The 22,987-nt window shown below is 38.2% G+C and overlaps 1 protein-coding gene across 6 annotated transcripts in view; it reads left to right on the top strand.

Annotated features, from left to right (window-relative positions):
* FAM172A (family with sequence similarity 172 member A) overlaps nucleotides 1-22,987 on the top strand; it is a 394,773-nt gene that overhangs the window by 296,981 nt on the left and 74,805 nt on the right. The window contains exon 11 of one of the 6 annotated variants that reach the window (XM_043913600.1): nucleotides 18,209-18,719. The exons of 3 other annotated variants lie outside the window; for them this stretch is intronic. In XM_043913600.1, the coding sequence (XP_043769535.1) occupies nucleotides 18,209-18,222 (14 nt within the window). In that variant the 3' untranslated portion in view covers nucleotides 18,223-18,719. Of the gene's footprint in view, nucleotides 1-5,465; nucleotides 5,590-6,578; nucleotides 6,811-18,208; nucleotides 18,720-22,987 lie in introns of those variants that run through there. 2 more of the 6 variants (XM_043913598.1, XM_043913597.1) reach the window with 2 other exon arrangements.

Here is a 22,987-nt window from a genome sequence, read left to right as displayed (position 1 = left end):
CATGTTGCTGCATTACAGAATATGATTTGTTGAGGCCATTTAACATGTATTATAAGAGGAATGCTTAAAATCCAGCTATTAAATCAGATGTTGTGTAACTGATTCTAATACATACTGAATATTCCACTTTTTATGAGCCACTTCTTCAAATTTAATTGCCCACCAGTGGCTTTTGTTTATGTTTACAGTCAGTTCTGATGCACTTAAAGAGTAGGAACTTTAACAGAGGAATAACCTTTTGTTTTCATGGTGTGTAGTTAACCCCTTTCTTCTAGTATCTGGCTTTGGCTTCCACCTCATCTCATCACATGATACCGACACAAAAACAAAAGAAATACCATAGAACTGTAATTGCTCTTTTCCTTTGCCTCTTAAAGTCTTGCCTATGAGGTTGTTTCTGTACCTGGAAAGTTTTATTTTTCTCTTTTAAAGCAATAAGCAACATGACAGCACTATTAACAAAGAGTTGAAAGGAGACTTTCCCTTTCAACTGTTTTATGTTACTACCTTAGTCTCAGACTGTCATTACTATCATAGGTATTATGGATTTTTTTTTACTATAGATTATTTATTACCGATGAAGTAAGCTGGGTCAGGCCCCAAAAGCAAAACAGAACTTTTCATGTGAACTTAAAGGGGAAAAAAAAAGATATTTAAAATTCAAGTTATCCTGGGTCACTGGACACATGGACATCTAAATACTTAAAGAGTACAGACTTAAACATCATAGTTCTCGTTCAAGTACCACTAGAAATAATTGGGATATATTCTTCCTTTGAGTCCTCCATCTCAGTGTTTTATATGCGTATTACTGGTAGTTTGTGGATGGACTGGGTTTTGTTTTGTTTTTTTTAGTAGTTGTTTATTCTTACATGTATTAGAAAAAGATATGAAGCCTTTTTAATGGATATTATTGCTTTGGACTAGGCAAGTAGAAAAAGTGAGTTGATGTAAACAAAATACTAGGCATTTTAGTAGTGCTGTTAGTTCATGAATGTGGCAAAATGCTAAGAGTGTTACAAAAATAACTGGAATTAGGGCAACAATGCTCTGTCTAAAGATGAAATTCCAAGAATGCTTTCTTCTAGCCAAGAATTCACAAGATAATCTAATCCCTTCATTTCTATCTATTGGTCTTCATTTAATTTATGTGTGTGCATGAGTGTACTTGGCAGTTTCATGTTTTGTTTCCAAAACAAGCCAGCTTCTCTAGGTTTTAGTCTTGGGTTAGATGGTGTCTAAGATTCCTTCCAGGCAGGGTTATCAGTCCTCAGCTGATAATTTCCTCAAGGTTGGGAACCAAATATGTGTAAAGTAAAAAGTCACTCAGTTGTGTCTGACTCTTTGCAACCCCACGGGCTATACAAGTCCATGGAATTCTCCAGGCCAGAATACTGGAGTGGGTAGCCTTTCCCTTCTCCAGGGGATCTTCCTGACCCAGGAATCAAGCCAGGGTCTCCTGCATCGCAAGCAGATTCTTTACCATCTGAGCTATCAGGGAAGCCTGATGTATAATTTGATCTAAGTACTCATTAGCATAGTGATAGCCACATGTCATCATTAATACATGGCATCCCCATTGATTGATTCACATATTCTAACAACAGATATAAGAATGTTTTTGCATATCCATGCGCTTGCCCCATACTAACCAATAACCTTCATTGTCACATCAATAATTTAAAACTTTTTAAAAATGGAGAGCAACCTGGTGCTATTAGAGTTCACACAGACACCAGTCTTTTCTCATGCTAGGATTTCCTGAGAAGTGACACCAAGGACAGTATTGGAAAGTCTTATTTTTTTCCCTCTTCCATACTATCTTACGATTAACTATGAGAGTAAGACATCAAAGCTGGACTGACTTCAAAGCCTGTAACACTTATGGTTTCCAGCTATTACTGTAACCAGCCGCTTCGGCCTAAGAGCAATTCATCTTACAGAGCTGCCGCACTAGGATCCACCCCTCTGCTTCCTGCCTTCCCCTTTTCCAAACCTATCGAATTAAAAACCACCCCTGAAATGAATCTCGAAGTTAAACTAGTCCAAAGAGTTAGCATATTTGCTTAATTTCAGGATTTTATGACTAAAAAATAGACCATATTTATTTATTTGTTGACTTTTCCCAAAACATACCACAGGGCCTTAGAGCTATGTTCACATTAAACATGTAATGTTCTTCACTATGTTTATTTTAAAATGTAATATACATTTGTAGGTAAGACAGTATATATACCTGCCACTTTAGTTAGGGTCACAAAATAAAGTATTGAAAGGTAAGTCTGGTACTTGGCCCAGAAATCAATGAAGTTAAAAGGAATGAATTCTAAAACATGGATTGTCCATCATAAATGCTGGGAGTGTAGTTCTTGGAAGCACATGCTTTCTCTACTAAAAAAAGTTTTTTTTAATAATAAAGCTTCATGGATATATTGTTTTCCAGCAATATAAAAGTTAATATGTTAAAATTTGAGCTTCTCCTATATGCGTAACTAAATAGGTACTAAAATATCATTGAGGCTAGTTTCTTGAGAAATGTAGAATTAGCATCAGCTGAAGATTTTCATTTTTTATTTAAAAGGCCCAGATAAAAATTTTAATTATTTTCCTGGAATCATTTGGTAAAGTTGCTGGTATGTGTTCAGTTCCATGGGGCAGGTGGCAGGGAGAGCCGCTCTTGAAATCTGGTAGAATAGCATCCATATCTTAAAGTTATGGCCCCAAAGGACTCACAGAAGACTTACTAGATTTGATTGTGCATTATGGAAATTAAATAGGCTCAATATAATGATTGTCACTTTTGTGAAATGGAATGGACTGCATTGTAAACTAACGAGCTTTCCATCTTTCAAAGCATTCAAGTAAAGACTCAATGAACACTTTTCAATAATCCGATAGAAGGAATTCTTACATTTGGGAGGGATTAGACTAAAATTGTAATACCCATTTCAATTCTAGAGTTCTTTGTTTCTAAAATTGAAGAATATGAAGAAATAGAGCTGAAGATTAAGTCATGGTGGTAGCATGTGGCTGTTGTCCAGTAATTAGATGGATTTTATAAAGAAAGACTCATAAATGGACGTCTTGAAGGAATTTGAAAAAGAAAGGGCAAGGTGCTTTAAGTAGATATGGGTGAACATCAAAATGAAGCATGTCTCTTCTAGTGTTGAAAGTCGGAAGAGAGGAACCTACTCTAAAATCCTCAGAAAAGAGGGCAAAAAGGAAAATGAGAAAGGGAGCTTTTTTTAAACACTAGGAACCCAAATGGATATTCAGAGTGCTGGAAATAGAAGCCAAGGTATTTTTATATCTGCATTACTTAAAGTCCTTTAAGCAAAACAGGCAGGACACTGAAAAGTTAAAATTTTCACTTCCTGAAGAGCAGAATAATTGCAGAGGACTAGGAAAGCACAATGTGAGTATGGAATGATGAGAATCACCAACCAGTGTGTTCCTTTGGTCCAGTTACTGAATTTCTCAGGACCTCTCATTGTTTTAAACAGCGGGTAGGTAGGTGATTTCCATGATCTTATCCAGCTCTGAAATTCTCTCCTAGTGCTTTAATTAAGAGTGAATTAAGTATGCTCTCCATAGCCTAAGAATTCAGACAGACCAAATGTTTCAGTTTGTAACACCTGGTTTATTCTGACCTATAGATAATAGATGGAAAGTAGAAAACTCAGGATAATTTTGTAAAGATTCTGGTATTTGGGAGTGTATACTAGTTACGAAGCTATCTCCTGTGTGGACAGATAAGAATTGAAATGAAGAAATGAGGTAGTGCTAGGAAAAAGTGAAGTTGGACCACTCCATTTGAGTTTAAAGAAGTTATCAACTGTCTGAAGAAGACATACCAGAGAGAGACCTGGCCATGTTGCCTTAGGAACAGAGAAATAGGCATTTATATCAGAAATGAATCCATAGATTTGGTTTACTGGCAATAAAGTGATAGAGAAATCTCATTAATAATTGTTTTCCAGTAAAGAGGAAAGAGGTACTACCAAAGAACATTTAGAGAGGTGAGAAAAAGCTAGAAAATATTAAATCTACAAAGATGAAAAATGTGGAAAAATAATTTGAATTGCCATGTGAACCTATTAATGAAACCAACAACATATCAAGGCAGTTTTTCTCAGTAATAAGCCATTCTCCAGAAATAAAATAGATAGATCTTTTTTGTTGTTCTTAAAATAATTAACTGTTTTTCCAAAAGTGTTAATTCTCTCCTTTCCTGGGAGTAGGTTATATACTAGGGCTTCCCTGATAGCTCAGTTGGTAAAGAATCCACCTGCAATGCAGGAGACACTGGTTCGATTCCTGGGTCGGGAAGATCTGCTGGAGAAGGGACAGGCTACCCACTCCAATATTCTTAGGCTTCCCTTGTGGCTCAGCTGGTAAAGAATCCACCCGCAATGCGAGGGACCTTGGTTTCATTCCTGGGTTGGGAAGATCCCCCGGAGAAGGGAAAGGCTACCCTCTCCAGTATTCTGGCCTGGAGAATTCCATGGGCTTGTATAGTCCATGGGGTCGCAAAGAGTTGGACACGACGGAGCAACTTTCATACACAGGTTATATACTAGGGCCAAACAACTACCTGGGTTTACATGTGTGGCTTTTTCAATAATAAATTTCTTTAAATGGGGGTACAGTTGCTTTACAATGTTCTGTTAGTTTCTGCTGTACATACGAAGTGAATCCGCTGTGTATATAGCTCCCCTCCCTCTTGGACCTCTTCCCCTCCTCCTCGCAGCCTGTCCATCTAGGTGACCACAGAGCGCGGAGCTGACCTTCCTGCACCATACAGTGGGTCCCCACTAGCTGTCTGTCTTACACATGGTGGTCTGTACAGGTCAACCCCACCCCCCTGCCACGTGTGCCCACACATCAAGAAGTCTACTTCATACGCAATCAACTTAGGATTTGTGTACCTTGTTACATTTTTCCCAAGCTCTGGAACTCCAGGTTTTCTCAATAACCGTACAAAAACCTCTTATCAGTATTCTGGGCCATATTGAATCCTCAGTTTTGAAATAAGAATATGAATTTTACTGAAATGATTGTTTATAGCAACATCAATATTATTCAACACTTAAAATCATTACCTTGTTATTTTCTGATTGGGAGATTCACACCCACCTTCTTTTAATGGTGTTGTACTAACATAAGAATGAAATGTGTCCTACAAAGAACACATGAAAACAAAGTTAGAAATAAGTGTAATCCTCTGAGTGTGGTGTGTGCAGCAGTTTATACTTTCAGTTCTGATCACGGACATGCGCTTCCAGCTAAGGGCCGTTAATCCGTTTACTGCTGCCCATTGGAATGAAGTGAAATTACCAAAAAGACTTTTCCATACGTTTCAGTGAATACCTCTATAACTGTGGATTGTGTGACTTCCTTTATTTTCCTATGTATTTGGCCTCTTTGGAGATTCCTAAAGCCAGTTCTCTTTTTACTCAAATTAGAAAACAGCAACAACAGTGAAGCTGCTGGGCCACAGTTCTGATTCCTTTGGCTGAAGTCCAGCTCACTGGCCGTTTTGCCACATCACTTGACTTCCCTGGTGGCTCAGAGGCTAAAGTGTCTGCCTGCAATGTGGGAGACCTGGGTTCGATCCCTGGGTCGGGAAGATCCTTTGGAGAAGGAAGTGGCAACCCACTCCAGTGTTCTTGCCTGGAGAGTCCCATGGATGGAGAAGCCTGGTAGACTGTAGTCCATGGGGTTGCAAAGAGTCGGACACGCTGAGCAACTTCACTTTCACTTTCACTTTGACTTGAGAAGGCAGAAGTGGCAGCTCTCTGTGCTCCCACCTCATTCTTAATATTTCATCCTAACCTGCTTCCACATAGAGTGTACTTCTGCAGCAGTAAAATAAGATGTAAAAACTTAGAATCAGTTAACCAATGCAGTAGCTTAAGACCCACGGGACTCTTTGTCCATAGTATTACAGTTTAAAGCTTTGCCAAATAGATACCATCTCCATTCTGTATTTCACGTGTGAAAAGAAACCATCAAAAAAAAAAAGTCTCCAGGGATTTCCCTGCTGGTCCACTGGTTAAAAGTCTGCCTTGGAATGGAGGGGACATAAGTTTGATCCCTGGTTGGGGAACTAAGATCCCACTTGTCGCCGCCTGCACCCCGCAACTACTGAGCCTGAAATGTAATAGCCAACCTGACCCAGCCAAATAAATAAATAAATATTTTCTTTAACAAAGTCTCCAAAAGCTAAATTAAACATGTATATCAAAGTATTACCATAGGTAGACAGCATGTATTTATTTTAGCCTTCATCAAGAAAAATAAAATATGCCTTCTGAATGGCTGATTGTACTATGCATGTTGAATCAAAATGTCAGAATCTTCTAAATAAATTGTTATTATGGAATAAGGCAGAACTTCAGTGAATTTATATAATTCACTCCATTGTAGATTTTTTTTTCATTGAAGAATACATTTCACTGCCATAAATTGCACTGAGTATGAACAGCAGAGTCATTTGAGGTTCATTGAAAATATAGGAGAACATCATGTTTCCTGTCCTTTTGTTAAACTTGGCATATTGATTTTTTTTTGCACAGCTTGCAGCACAGAAATGTGATATACAGCTACAGCAAGACAAGCTAACCACATGTGAATTTGTTAAGTACTGCTGGATTAGCAGAAATTGTCTGACTGTGCAAATAGCAAGATTTGACTTCGCCAGGAACTCTTTATGACTTAATCAATTAAAATAACAAGTTCTGATTTTATTGCCCAGAATAAATCATTAGCAGAAACTCACATTCTCCCAATCACTCATATGTCTGATGTTTCTGTGTTTCAAGCTCGTTAATAAATATGTAGAATTTGAACCGAAAGTTGAAAGTCAAATATAGTTTTAGTAATGATTCATGCATTTTTTTAAGAACAGGAGTCTAGATTTTATTTAAATTTCTCGTTGCTTTTCTTTCTAAATATCTAGTGTTCATGCTTTTGTTCCCTTTAGGCTCAAAGGTAGCAAGATTTGGATTTGACTAATGCTTCTTCCTGCATTTAAATGTAGAACCTTGTGGAAAGGGAGTCTCTTGAGGTAGTGCCGGCGTGCTCTTCTGCTCACCTTATTAAACCTCCTCCTTAAATGCGTCCATTATATAGTTCACCTTGCCTGACTTCAAAGAGTAGAGATGGAGAGAGGATGAGCTGAAACTCAGTAGAGTGGGTTACCCATGGCTTCTTAGAAATGCTAATGCATCATCTATCAGGTTTGAAAAGTTCTCTCAGTTCTCTTGGAAGCAGATAAACCATTATGCTTTTTTTTTTTTTTTTTGGCAGAACAAAACTGACAGTCTTTCCAAGCCTCGGAAATGTCCGTATTAATAATATCATGTATTAATACATGTGACCACGTTGTCACCTGCCTTTTAAGAATATACTTTAAGACATCTCACTCTCTCTAAACGTAGACTTCTTTTTAACAAGATTTTTTTCCCAAAATTTTTTTTCAAAAATGCCTCTACCTGCTCTCATTACTTTTGAACAGGTGGACATCTTATGAGATTGCATGTCAAATTTATTAGAAGCAAGTCTTTTAAAATTATCTGGTAAAAGCACAAAGCATGAGTTGTTCCCCTAGTAAAAAACGGGGGGTGGGGAAAGGGGTCAGAGCAAAGAAGAAAGTGCCACTGCTTTGTGTTAGGTGACTCTGTGCCCTGCTGTCTAATTTGATTACACAGAGCCCCTGAAGCCTCAGGCAAAGCTGATTTTAGCTATAATCAGCTTCTTAACCTTTTGAGAACTAACGTAAACACCACCTAGCAGTGGTTAATGATGTTGCTCTGCTACCCAGTACAAAGTGCAAAGGTAAACGTGTAGAACTATAGTAACACATGTTGTGACAGAATTTAACAAGATGACTTAAGGGGATTGCAGCAGAAGGCACTTCTCTATTTGTGATAAATTTTAAACTGATAAAGAGGTTTAAGGGTGCTTTTCAAAATTTTTATAGCTGTAGTTTTTCAAGTTTTGCTCATAAGTGCTAAACGTTCATGAACTGCTTTTCTTCATTTTCCCGTGCTCACATTTGTACTTTTCACTGAAATCCTCTTTCGCTTATATACACACATTTTAGAAATATAAGTATATTCATACACTTTCATTCTTTCATTTTCAGAGTAAACCAAGGTGATTTCCATATCCATATAAGAAGAGTAAAACCCTCTTGGTTCACTTTCACAGGTAGTAAAAATTCATTAAGGGAAGAATGGAATTTCTTTATAGTTAGATAGAACATTGTGGTTATATATATATGGGCAAGAACCTCACTTTTTTATTTAAAACAGGAGCTCCTGATATAAGAACCTGATGTATCATATAGGAAGTTAATATGTAAGATGACTTTTCTGTCTGTAGTTGGTGTAACTCTCTTGTAATGATGTGACTAATGGGGTGGAGAACCATAAAGGTGAACTCATGTACTTATCAAGGCTATCCCCTCAAAGTCATGTTTGCTGGGAAAATTTGTTAGGAAGATTCTCCTGAGTAAGGACTGCAAATGACCAAGAGAATATATGATACCATAAGCCATACCCCATATAGGTAAGCTTCTATACCAGCAATTTTACCTGAAGTTTCCTGTTCCTAAAAAATTCTGAAGAGCAAAATCTTAATGCACCCCAGTGGCACGTAACCAGTCACTCTGTATGGCATTAACTTAAACAGAGAAGGAGGGGAAGATTCAGACTAAAGAGTAACTATAATTTTTTAGTCTAAGGTCAACCCCTCATAAATAACATGAATAACATCTGCAAGCATATTATTATGCAATGCAGTACATGTTGTGGTAAAAATGAGCTTAAAAACCGCATGTAAAATGGTAGATTTCAAGATATGGACACCGAAGGCCTTTCATGGCTTCCCAGGCATCAGGGAACGTTCACTGGGCAACACGGCCAGCTCCTCTGGCCAAACTTGGCCGCATGGTGACGGAAGGTGACCTCATTAATAAACAATGTACATTACCTGACATAAGTGCCACCTAAAAGCAAAAGTGCAGGTGCATTTTATAGCTATATACACAAGACTATGGGATAAATGAAGCCAGGTCATAGATAACTGGACATTTTTGGCCCCTTGCAGAAATGTTTTAACCAGATTGTATCCTGTTTTACAGTCAGCTTGTTAAAAGAAACAATTGCATAAAACTCCCCATTATAGCTGATACAGATATCTTTTAGGTGAAGTGCTTTTTATTGCGTGGCATGTGTTATAAGAGTATAATACTTGTTCAGTACCCTGGTGTGGATTAAGGGGTCCCAGTCCCCTTGGCTGCCCTAAGGATTGAAGGGTCACTGTCTCTGCACCCCTGCAACCCATTCAGGGCCCACAATGGGCCGGGAGGAGACTGACTTAGAGGCGGTAACCCATTGCATCTTACGAGGCTCTCTCTTAGGAGAACCCGTAGTAGAAGTTCTTCCTAGAATTCAGTTCTTCCCTGGTTATTTATTTTTATCAGATGAACAATGAAAATCTTACAGTATGCTGTCCTCATGGTCTCCAGACTTTGTTCCACAAGAGTGTTACATGAGCAGTCAAGGTCTCTGTCCTACTACAATCCAGTGAGAATGTCTAAGGTGGGATCCAGGTCACCTGTAATCCCCGGGGGTTTCCCGTGTTTGGGAACCCCTGACGTACCCCATGTAGTGCCCTCCAAGCTTTAGCTGTTTTGAAAGCTTAGAGCTAATTTGTGTCTCATTATTTTATCGTCCATTTTTTTGCCTTTCCTTGACTTCCTCAAATGTTTTTGTGTTTTCTTATAATTTTAGATTGTGTTTATTTTCAATAGCGTTATTTAAGTAGAATTTATGTACTATTAAATCCATTTAAAAAGTATAATTCAATAGTTTTTTTAAAGCAAATTTATAGTTGCACAATCATCCCCACAATCCCATTTTAGGATATTTGCATCACCCCAGGAAACTTCTTTGTGCTTATTTGTAGTCTGTCTTGCTCCCACCCATAGTCCCAGACAACCAGTGATCTGCTAGTTCCATCGATTTGCCTTTTCTGCAAATATCATATAAGTAGAATTATACAATATGTGGTCTCTTATGTCTGTCTTACTTTACTTACAGTGTTTATGAAGTTCAGCCATGGGGTAGTACATATCACTAACTTATTCCTTTTTATTGCTAACTAGTATTCCATTGTATGGATATGCTATTTCATCCATCTGTTTGCCGGTTGATGGACATTTTAATTATTTTCAACTTGGAGCTATTATGTGTGATCCTGCTATGAACATTCACGTATGAATCAGTCCAGACACGTGTTTTCATTTATCTTGAGTGTAAACTTAGGAGTGAGAGTTGTGGGTCATTTGGTAAGTCTATACTTAGCCTTTTTTTAATTTATCTTTTTTATTGAGGTATAGTTTATTTACAATGATGTGTTAATTTCTGCTCTACAGCAAATTGACTCAATTATATACATATATACATTATTTTTAATATTCTTTTCCATTATGGCTTATCACAAGATATTGAATATATCAATAGTTTCCTATGCTGTATGGTAGGACCTTGTTATTTATCCATTCTGTATGTAATAGTTTATATTTAGCTTTTTAAGGAACTGGAAACTGTTTTTCAAAGTAGCTACACTATTTTATATTCAAAGCAGCAAAGTATGAGAGTTTAAGTTTCTTCACATCCTCACAAACACTTCGTATAGTCAGTCTTTTTGATTATAGCCATCCTGGCAGATGTGTGGGCTTCCTAGGTGGCTCTGTGGTCAAGTATCCACCTGCCAAGTAGGAGATGCAGGTCAATCCCTGGGTGGGAAAGATCCCCAGAGAAGGAAATTGCAACCCACTCCAGTATTCGTGCCTGGGAAGTCCCATGGACAGAGGAGCCTGGTGGGCTATAGACCATGGGGGTCATAAAGAGTTAGACATGACTTAGCTACTAAATAACAACAACAATAAAATAGATATGTGGTATTATCTCAGTGTAGTTTTAATTTGTTACTCAGTTCAATTCAGTCGCTCAGTCATGTCCAACTCTTTACGACCCCATGAACCGCAGTACACCAGGCCTCCCTGTCCATCACCAACTCCTGGAGTCCACCCAAACCCGTGTCCATTGATTCGGTGACACCATCCAACCATCTCATCCTCTGTCGTCCACTTCTCCTGCCCTCAATCTTTCCCAGCATCAGGGTCTTTTCCAATGAGTCAGCTCTTCTCATCAGGTGGCCAAAGTACTGGAGTTTCAGCTTCAGCATCAGTCCTTCCAATGAACACCCAGGACTGATCTCCTATAGGATGGACTGGTTGGATTTCCTTGCAGTCCAAGGGACTCTCAAGAGTCTTCTCCAACACCACAGTTCAAAAGCATCAATTTTTCGGCGTTCAGCTTTCTTCACAGTCCAACTCTCAGATCCATACATGACCACTGGAAAAACCATAGCCTTGACCACACAGACTTTTATTGGCAAAGTAATGTCTCTGCTTTTTAATATGCTATCTAGGTTGGTCATAACTTTCCTTCCAAGGAGTAAGCGTCTTTTAATTTCATGGCTGCAGTCACCATCTGCAGTGATTTTGGAGCCCAAAAAAATAAAGTCTGACACTGTTTCCACTGTCTCCCCATCTATTTCCCATGAGGTGATGGGACCAGATGCCATGATCTTAGTTTTCTGAATGTTGAGCTTTAAGCCAACTTTTTCACTCTCCTCTTTCACTTTCATCCAGAGGCTTTTCAGTTCCTCTTCACTTTCTGCCATTAAGCGTGGTGTCATCTGCATATCTGAGGTTATTGATATTTCTCCTGGCAATCTTGATTCCACCAATCTTGTGCTTCATCCAGCCCAGCGTTTCTCATGATGTACTCTGCATATAAGTTAAATAAGCAGGGTGACAATATACAGCCTTGGCGTACTCCTTTTCCTATTTGGAACCAGTCTGTTGTTCCATGTCCAGTTCTAACTGTTGCTACTTGACCTGCATACATGTTTCTCAAGAGGCAGATCAGTTGGTCTGGTATTCCCATCTCTTTCAGAATTTTCCACAGTTTATTGTGATCCACACAGTTGAAGGCTTTGGCGTAGTCAATAAAGCAGAAATAGATGTTTTTCTGGAACTCTCTTGCTTTTTCAGTGATCCAGCAGATATTGGCAATTTAATCTCTGGTTCCTCTGCCTTTTCTAAAACCAGCTTGAACATCTGGAAGTTCGCAGTTCACGTATTGCTGAAGCCTGGCTTGGAGAATTTTGAGCATTACTTTACTAGCGTGTGAGATGAGTGCAATTGTGCGGTAGTTTGAGCATTCTTTGGGATTGCCTTTCTTAGTGATTGGAATGAAAACTGACCTTTTCCAGTCCTGTGGCCACTGCTGAGTTTTCCAAATTTGCTGGCATATTGAGTGCAGCACTTTCACAGCATCATCTTTCAGGATTCGAAATAGCTCAACTGGAATTCCATCACCTCCACTAGCTTTGTTCATAGTGATGCTTTCTAAGGCCCACTTGACTTCACATTCCAGGATGTCTGGCTCTAGGTGAGTGAGCACACCATCGTGATTATCTGGGTCATGAAGATCTTTTTTGTACAGTTCTTCTGTGTATTCTTGCCACCTCTTCTTAATATCTTCTGCTTATGTTAGGTCCATACCATTTCTGTCCTTTATCGAACCCATCTTTGCATGAAATGTTCCCTTGGTATCTCTAATTTTCTTGAAGAGATCTCTAGTCTTTCCCATTCTGTTGTTTTCCTCTATTTCTTTGCATTGATCACTGAGGAAGGCTTTCTTATCTCTCCTGGCTATTCTTTGGAACTCTGCATTCAAATGGGAATATCTTTCCTTTTCTCCTTTGCTTTTTGCTTGTCTTTGTTTCACAGCTATTTGTAAGGCCTCCTCAGACAACCATTTTACCTTTTTGCATTTCTTTTCCATGGGGATGGTCTTGATGCCTGTCTCCTGTACAGTGTCACGAACCTCCGTCCATAGTTCATCTGGCTCTCTGTCTGTCAGATCTAGTCCCTTAAATCTATTTTTCACTTCCACTGTATAGTCATAAGGGATTTGATTTAGGTCATACCTGAATGGTCTAGTGGTTTTCCCTACTTTCTTCAGTTTAAGTCTGAATTTGGCAATAAAGAGTTCATGATCTGAGCCACAGTCAGCTCCCGGTCTTGTTTTTGCTGACTGTATAGAGCTTCTCCATCTTTGACTGCAAAGAATATACTCAGTCTGATTTCAGTGTTGACCATCTGGTGATGTCCTTGTGTAGAGTCTTCTCTTGTGTTGTTGGAAGAGGGTGTTTGCTATGACCAGTGTGTTCTCTTGGCAAAACTCTATTAGCCTTTGCCCTGCTTCATTCCGTACTCCCAAGGCCAAATTTGCCTGTTACTCCAGGTGTTTCTTGACTTCCTACTTTTGCATTCCAGTCCCCTATAATGAAAAGGACATCTTTTTTGGGTGTTAGTTCTAAAAGGTCTTGTAGGTCTTCACAGAACCATTCAACTTTAGCTTCTTCAGCGTTACTGGTTGGGGCATAGGCTTGGATTACCATGATATTGAATGGTTTGCCTTGGAAATGAACAGAGATCATTCTTTTGTTTTTGAGACAGCATCCAAGTACTGCGTTTCGGACTCTTTTGTTGACTATGACGGCTACTCCATTTCTTCTAAGGGATTCCTGCCCACAGTAGTAGATATAATGGTCATCTGAGTTAAATTCACCCATTCCAGTTCATTTTGGTTCGCTGATTCCTAGAATGTCAACATTCACTCTTGCCATCTTCTGTTTGACCACTTCCAATTTGCCTTGATTCATGGACCTAACATTCCAGGTTCCTATGCAATATTGCTCTTTACAGCACCAGACCTTGCTTCTATCATCAGTCCCATCCACAAGTGGATGTTGTTTTTGCTTTGGCTCCATCCCTTCATTCTTTCAGGAGTTATTTCTCCATTGATCTCGAGTAGCATATTGGGCACCTACCGACCTGGGGAGTTCCTCTTTCAGTATCCTGTCATTTTGTCTTTTCATACTGTTCATGTGGTTCTCAAGGAAAGAATACTGAAGTGGTTTGCCATTTCCTTCTCCAGTGGACCACATTCTGTCAGACCTCTCCTCCATGACCTGACCATCTTGGGTGGCCCCACACGGCATGGCTTAGTTTCATTGAGTTAGACAAGGCTGTGGTCCTGTGATCAGATTGGCTAGTTTTCTGTGATTATGGTTTTAGTGTGTCTGCCCTCTGATGCCCTCTCGTAACACCTGCCGTCTTACTTGGGTTTCTCTTACCTTGGACGTGGGGCGTCTCTTCACGGCTGCTCCAGCAAAGCACAGCCGCTGCTCCTTACCTTGGACGAGGGGTATCTTCTCACAGCCGCCCTCCTGACCTTGGACGTGGAGCAGCTCCTCTCGGCCCTCCTGGGCCTGTGCAGCAGCCACTCTTTTTTGATGTTAAATGTGTTTTCTTATGTTTATTAGCCATATGTTTTGTTTTCTTTGGTGAAGTGCCTCTTTTTCTTTTCAGTTCATTTGCTCAGTTGTGTCGGACTCTTTGTGACCCCATGGACTGCTACACGCCAGGCCTCCCTGTCCATCACCAACTCCCGGAGTTTACCCAAACTCATGTCCATTGAGTCGGTGATGCCATCTAACATCTCATCCTCTGTCGTCCCCTTCTCTTCCCGCCTTCGGTCTTTCCCAGCATCAGGGTCTTTTCCAGGGAGTCAGTTCTTCACATCTGGTGGCCAAAGTATTTTAGTTTCAGCTTCAGCATCAGTCCTTCCAATGAATATTCAGGACTGATTTCCTTTAGGATTGACTGGTTGGATCTCCTTGCAGTCCAAGGGACTCTCAAGAGTCTTTTCAACACCACACTTCAAAATCATCAATTCTTCAGCGCTCAGCTTTCTTTATAGTCCAACTCTCACATCCATACGTGACTACTAGAAGAACCCTAGCTTTGACTAGATGGACCTTTGTTGTCAAGGGTTGACCTTTGTTGGAAAATGGTTGACTTCTGCTTTTTAATATGCTGTCTAGGTTGGTCATAACTTTTCTTCCAAGGATCAGGCGTCTTTTAATTTCATGGCTGCAGTCACCATCTGCAGTGATTTTGGAGCCCCCCAAAATAAAATCTGTCACTGTTCCCACTGCTTCCCCATCTATTTGCCATGAAGTGATGGGACCTTTAGCCTGATTTTGAATCTGATGTTTGTCTTATTATTGAAGGAGCTCTATATATTCTGGCAACAAGTCTTTTATCAGATGTGTGATTTACAAATATTTTATCCTCAGCTGCAGCTTATCTCTTCTTTCTAAATGGTATCTTTTGAAGAGCAGAAGTTTTTATGAGTTCAAAATTTGATGATTTATCATTCTTTTTCTTTTATAGGTTGTGGTTTTGGCATCATATCTAAAAAATCTTTGCCAAACTCAAGGTTACAAAGATTATTTCCTTTTTTGTTGCAGAAGTTTTATAGTTTTAGCTCTAACATTTAGGTATGATTCATTTTCAGTTGATTTTTGTGTATGGTATATAGTAAGGATCTAAGTTGATTTTTTGACATGTGGACGTCTAATTTTCCCACCACCATTTGCTGAAAAAAACAGCTCTCTTTTCCCCCATTGAATTGCCTTGAACTTTTCTAAAAAAATCAACTAACTGAAGACTTATTAATAGACTTTGTATTTTGTTCCGTTGATCTTTGTATCTGTTTTTCATACCAGTACCATGGTGTCTTGATTACTGTAGCTTTATAGTAAATTTTGAAATTAGGTAGCTTAAGTTCTTCTTTGTTCTTTTTTTAGATCATCTGTAATTTCTCTTAGCAATGTTTTTTTAGTGTTTTTATGCTTCTTTGTAAAATATACTCTTAATTTTTCATTCTTTTTGATTCTATCATAGACATCTTTTCTTAATTTCATTTTCAAATTGTTTGTTGCTAGTATAAAGAATTAAAATTGATTTTTGCCTATTGATCTTATATCCTGTGACCTTACTAAAATTTGTTGATTAATGTATTACCAAATTTTTCTGGTATAATGTTTAGGATTTCCTTCATATAGGGCTAAGTCATATATGAATAAAGACAGTTTATACCAATATGCGTGCCTTTCATTTCTTTTCTTGCCTGCTGCATTGGCTACAATGTCCTGTGCCACAGTGAATAGGAGTAATGACAGCAGCTCTAGATTCTGATTTTTTTTTCCCTTCAGGGTTATTGTTACTGCTGCAATTTTTAAACATCCCTATTTTCATTTTAGTCTGGCTTCCTTGAGGTCACCCCTTTGCCTGCTTAGTGTAATCATCAGAGTTTGCACAACCATCCCAAGACACTAAGGCTCTGGGTGAATCTGTGTGTGAGTTGAAGAATGTATTAAAAGTTCTTGTAGTTTTTAAGCCCACCTCAATCTTTTAATTTCTTCTGGACTTTGCTGGGATTTCTATCTGTGCCAGCATTTATACTCCCAGACAAGACGGATGTATGGGGATTCTTCTAGGCTCTCAGTGGCTTTCTCACTTCCAGGGTCTCCCTATTAAAAATCTGACTAGTCCACTGGTCTGCAGATCACCCCAAGTAAGATCCCAACCTCTGTTTAGAAGGGTCGTGGGCTTTTACGGTTAGTGTCCCACTGGGTTTGCTTTATTTGCTTGATAACACCCTTAGCCGTGGGTTTTTCTCCTTCTACTCCATGTCAAGTCAGGCCTCTGTCTTCCTTGCCAGTTTCCACCCTGGAAGCTCCACCGTGCTGCCGCTGACACAGATTGCCTCTGTTCTTACCTGTCCTTCAGCAGTGTGTCGTGAATAAACACGTCTCAAGTTGTTGTTTGCCTTTGGTTGATTTCTGGAGTGCTGAAATAGTTGCACTTGACAATTTTGTCGACTTTCCTAGTTGTATTTAGGGAGAAGATTTGCCAGTCTCTTAGCTTGCCATCGCTGGAAGTCCTGCCTGAGTTTCTCTTTGTAAGCCGCAAACCCCTTTTGGAACAAGATGAAGCATTAACTATATAAATACAGAATCAGATAAGATAGAAAAGCGAGCAAGGGTAAAGGAAATATAAGATGGGAAAATAAATTCCTTACGGAGCAACTATGATTTTTAACTCTGGCAGTAGATTTTCCCAGTGCCTAGAAATGGAGATTTTCTTGATCTTTTAATAGAAATTCACTTCTATCCGAAAGTGCAAGCATTTTCATTGTCATCGAGATGTAAAATAAGTGGGAGAAAAAGGTATGTATCTGACCAAAAGAACAGAACAAGCTGAATCAAAATGCTACCCTGGGATCCTTTTGGTTTCATTTTATTTTGTTTTCTCCCAAAGGTCAGATCCCCAAACTTGTACAACTTTAGACTGTAGGAATACGTACAAAATGTGCGGTGATAAAAACTGCCAGATTGAAGGTTTCTTAAGTGCTACTGTCCAAAATCACCAGGCAAGCTTGTAACTAGTAATTCTTGTCAGAATATACACTCTCAGTGTGTGACTTTTATCTGCAGGTGGCAAAGCATATGTTTTAACACCAAAAAATGTAAGGTGGCGGAGAGAGGATATTTAATGTGTTTTAACCTATTTTTATTTTTAATGTTTTCTCTTATAGCTGCTTAGTTCCGGTCAAAAGCAGACTAACTAAAACATCTTCAGATCTTAAGAGCTATATTTAGATTAGGAAAAAAAATAGTTCCAAATATAATGGTGTCATTTGTTTTTATTTAACAAGTGAATCAAGGTTATTGGACCAGTTATCTCTCATATAAGAAAAATACAGTGGTATTATGTGCCTAAAATCCAGAGAGAGGGTTCTTCTCTTTAAATGGATTTTCTGCTAAATTATAATTAACCCTTTAAATACTACAGTCAGTTTTGTTTTTATCCTTATTATAATAATCCGTTTTCCTACTGTAGGAAATAACTACTACGTATAGCTAGCAGTTATGTATAACAAACAAATATCAGTATTTTCTAACTAGTGTGGTTCTTACTGCATGAATCAAAGTTGTCATTCTACGCATTCATCATAATTAAGACCTTAGCTAAAGGACAGGAGTTACAAATTCAAACCCCACCTAATGGGTGACATTCAGGAATGCAAGCCCACTGTTGCCATGTTTTTCTCATTTTCGCAAAGAAGCCAGAAATCTGTATATTTGTTTGAAATCTCTCTAATTTTAAGTATTGCAACTAATTTAAGTTTTTGAAACTGTTACATAGGTCAAGTGAAATAACTACCATTCAGATCAGGCCCATAGGCAGCCGCTTCACAACATCTGGACGGAAAGGATAGTTTGACCCACTTCTGCGGATGGCCGCTGCCTGATTTCCTGGCGTGCGTCTCTTGCTCAGAAAAGAACATGTGACATGCTCCCTAAACGATTGTCTTCATTTTTTTACTGTAGAATTCGGAGGTAATGTGTTTTAACAGAAAATGACTGAAACGGGCAGTGAAAAACCTTGATTCTGAGGTTAATAATATTTTGAAGCCCTTCCTTATCAACCAGGCCCTAGTCTAAGTACTTCAAATCTATTAACTCATCTAATTCTTGTTTTGATTTTGCTTTTAATATCAGTCATTTAACTTCTGTAGATTTGTTTCCTCAACTTGAAAAATTATAGGATTATATTTCAGTTCAGTTCAGTCACTCAGTTGTATCCTACTCTTTGTGACCCCACGAACCACAGCACACCAGGCCTCCCTGTCCATCACCAACTCCTGGAGTCCACCCAAACCCATGTCCATTGAGTCAGTGATGCCATCCAACCATCTCATCCTCTGTCGTCCCCTTCTTCTCCTGCCCTCAATCTTTCCCAGCATCAGGGCCTTTTCAAATGAGTCAGCTCTTCGCATGAGGTGGCCAAAGTATTGGAGTTTCAGCTTCAACATCAGTCCTTCCAATGAACACCCAGGACTGATCTCCTTTAGGATGGACTGGTTGGATCTCCTTGCAGTCCAAGGGACTCTCAAGAGTCTCCTCCAACACCACAGTTCAAAAGCATCAATTCTTTGGCACTCAGCTTTCTTTATAGTCCAACTCTCAGATCCATACATGACCACTGGAAAAACCATAGCCTTGACTAGACAGACCTTTGTTGGCAAAGTAATGTCTCTGCTTTTTAATGTGCTGTCTAGATTGGTCATAACTTTCCTTCCAAGGATTATATTTATGTATGACTAAACTAGAAAAGCTGTAAGAACTCTTTCAGCAGGAAAATTCTTTCATCTGGAGAACATGAGGGTTGGATTCAGTGACACAAAAATAAATTGGCAACCAAACTATGGTACTAATTTATTTGAGTTTATAGCACTTCCGTATAACTGAGTAAAATATATATAATCTTCACTGTAGTCACATTCCTATACAAGTGTCATGCGAGAATATTTTAGTTGAGAAAGAAGTTTAGTATCCATTCACCATGAGGTTGAAAAGGCCTGCGCCCTATCTTGAAGGAGATTATTGTCTCATTGAAGCAAAGTGTCTTGCAAGTAAAATTTAAATTAAAGCAGAAAAACCTGGATGAGAGGGGAGATTGCAGAATGGATGCATGTATATGTATGACTGAGTCCCTTTGCTGTTCAACTGAGACTATGACAACATTGTTAATTGGCTATATATCCCAATACAAAATAAAAAGTTTTGGAATAAATAAAGCAGAAAACAAGTACCCAGATGAGGGTTATATGCAGCAAGGCTTTATTCCAAGGTTAACAGAATGGATGTACAGATATGTGTGTCATGTCTATGGAAGCTGTGACTTGGAAAGGGGAAAGATTTGAATTGAAAGGTGCAGAGGACCATTTAACATGGAAAAACACCTCTAAGTCAGAAATCAGAATGTTATCATACCCAAAAAAAAAAAAAAAAAACCAGAAGGCACATTGCCTTCAGAGTGCACATAGAATAATGACAAATTTTACAGAAAAAGTCAAGATGATTATTATTATGTACTTTCTAACTTACTTTTATGAGGGTGAGTGTCTATAAAGAATGTATCCCAATGCAACCCCTATGACACGGACAGAAAACAAATATTTATGGTAGTAAAGTTGGTGTAAAAAAAAATTCATTTTGTTTGCCGTTAATCCTCAGATGGTTCTTCAGGGGACAAAAAGTATGTGACAGCAAAGAAGCACATATGACAAAGTGTTCACAGTTATTGAATCTAGGGGGAAAGTATATGTATAATCATTGTGCTGTTACAACTCTTAAAAGTTGAAATCTTTTTACAGTAAATACTGGGAAAGAAGTAAAAGAGTAGAGAAAGAAAAAGCCCTCCAAATAACTTATAGATCAAAGAATAAATCTAGAGAATATGTAGAATTGAGCCATAATCAAACTGTAAAAGTTTTTTGTATTGCTTGATTTCTAAACAAAAAATTGTATACCCTTAAATTATATTAAAAAAAGAATAAATGCTAAAAGTTAATGAATTTTTAAATTAAAAAAGTAAATATAAAGTAAAAATATGTTTAAAAATTAAGTTGAATATAGTGACCATGGTATAGGTATGTAATTAGGTACTTTATGAATATTTGGTAAGTTTACTTCATTTCAAATTTCCCAAATTTTATCAAGTGGATCTTGCCTTATATCCTGTAGGCAGAAAAAAAAAAAAAAAGAAAGACCTCACTGCTTTGGCACATACAAGAAGCGTAAATATAAAGCAATAAATCCTTTATCTTTTGACAGTTAAATTTGACAGTTAAATCTACTTTTGGTAAGATTTGTTCATTTATCCAAAGCAGAGTTGCTCAGCTTCCAATGAATTTTGGGCAAAGTAAATTTATCTCCCTCTTTGTCTTTGTCATGTTTTACGAGAATTATAAATATACACCTATGATAATATTCTTAACTATCCAGCTGCTGAATTATTTCCCACTTCAGTAAGGCTCAGCCTAATCAACCAGAAACTTTATGAGTTTTAAAAAAAAAACCTATGATAATATCCAATTTTTAATTTCATTAGGAATTTGTTTCACTAATATCTTTATTCACCAGAATTATAACAAATAAAGTAAAAACGAATTTTGACCACATTTTTTAAAAATTGAAGTAAAACATAACATTTTTTTGTTATTCACTATTATAACCAATTTAAAGTGTACAATACAGTGATTTATAATACCTTCACAATTTTGTGCGACCATCACTACTATCAAATTCCAGAATATTTTCATCACTCCAAAATAAGAAAATGTCTATCCATTAGTCACTACCCATTCACCCTTCCCCCAAGCCCCTGACAGCTACTAATCTTCTTTGTGTCTTTATGAATTTGCCTATTCTGGACATTTCGTAGGAATAGAATTATATAATATGTGGCTTCTTGTGCCTGGCTTCTTTCATTTAGCTACATGTTTTCAAGTTCATGTTGTAGCATGTATCGGTTCTTCATTCTTTTCTATTGCTGAATAATTTTCTGTTGTATGACTATACACCACATTTTATTTATCCTATTGATCAGTTAATGGACATTTAGGGTTTTTTTTCACTTTTTAACTGTTTTTGTGTGTGTGTGTGTGTGTTTTACATATGTTTTATTTTTTCTTGAAGTATCAGGTATGCATTTTTTTCCATTTATTTTTATTAGTTGGAGGCTAATTACAATATTGTAGTGGTTTGTGCCATACACTGACATGAATCAGCCATGATTTACATGTGTTCCCCATCCCGATCCCCTCTCCTGCCTCCCTCCGCCACTTTTTAACTGTTATGAATAGCACTGGTATGAACATTTATGTACATGTTTTTCTTTGAATGCCTATATTCACTTCTCTTGGTTATATACCTAGGAGTCAAATTGCTGATTCAAATAACTTCTTGTTCAGTTGCTAAATCGTGTCAGACTCTTTGCGCCCCGTGGACTGCAGCACGCCAGACCTCCCTGTCCTTCACCATCTCCCAGAGTTTGCTCAGGCTCATGCCCATTGAGTCAGTATTGCTATCTAACCATCTCATTCTTTGTCACCCCCTTCTCCTCCTGCCCTGAATCTTTCCCAGAATCAAGGTGTTTTCCAGTGAGTCAGCTCTTTGCATCAGGCTGCCAAAGCATCAGAGCTTCAGCATCAGTCTTTCCAGTGAATATTCAGGGTGGATTTCCTTTAGGATTGACTGGTTGGATCTTGCTGTCCAAGGGACTCCCAATAGTCTTCTCCAGCATCACCATTAGAAAGTATCAATCCTTTGACACTTAGTTTTCTTTGTAGTCCTACTCTTACATCTGTACACTGTAGCCCTGACTATATGGACCTTTGTCGACAAAGTGCTATCTCTGCTTTTTACCACACTGTCTAGGTTTGTCATAGCTTTCCTTTCAAGGAGCAAACATCTTTTAATTTTGTGGCTACAGTCACTGTCCACAGTGATTTTGGAGCCCAAGAAGATAAAATCTGCCACCATTTCCATTTTTTCCCCATAAGATTTTAAGGCCAGTTTGTGGGGAGAAGAGGACCTTATAAATTGAAAACTTCCAAACCCCTCAAAAATTTAGCAATGATCTCAACTACAGAGACTCAAGTCTCTGAGCTCAAGTCTCTCTGTTGACATTACTAAGCATTTCTTTGCCAGCTTTGTTGAGTTTTCACGGAACAGCGTTTATTCTCTGCTCTCTGACCAATGGTTGCTTAATTGAAGGATATGTGGATGGGGGGTTGCTAGAGTAAGAAGCCTTTGAAATACTGTTTTTCCAATTTTTATCTCCAGTTAAAGAGGACAAATGCTTTACCCTACAATTTAGAAGCATGATATCTGGAAGTTTCAGACCCTAATCTGATGTGCCTTAAAATAGTCATAAATTAGGGTGATGCCTTCCAAGTGCTCACTGACTGTTTTAAATTTTCTAGTGTGTCCCTGAAAAAAGATCAACAAATCTCCATTAGAATCCATGCCAAAATATTTCTCAACAACTGCTAGCCCTCTATATTTAAAATGTTTGCATTATTTAAATTTCTGAGAAGTTTGAGAATTTCTTGAGAAATTAAAATATTGGACCTTT

The sequence above is a fragment of the Cervus elaphus genome, chromosome 9 (assembly GCF_910594005.1).
Source record: "Cervus elaphus chromosome 9, mCerEla1.1, whole genome shotgun sequence".
Lineage (NCBI taxonomy): Eukaryota > Metazoa > Chordata > Mammalia > Artiodactyla > Cervidae > Cervus > Cervus elaphus.
Note: the sequence above shows the minus strand (reverse complement) of the source record. Positions and strands in the feature narration are given on the sequence as shown.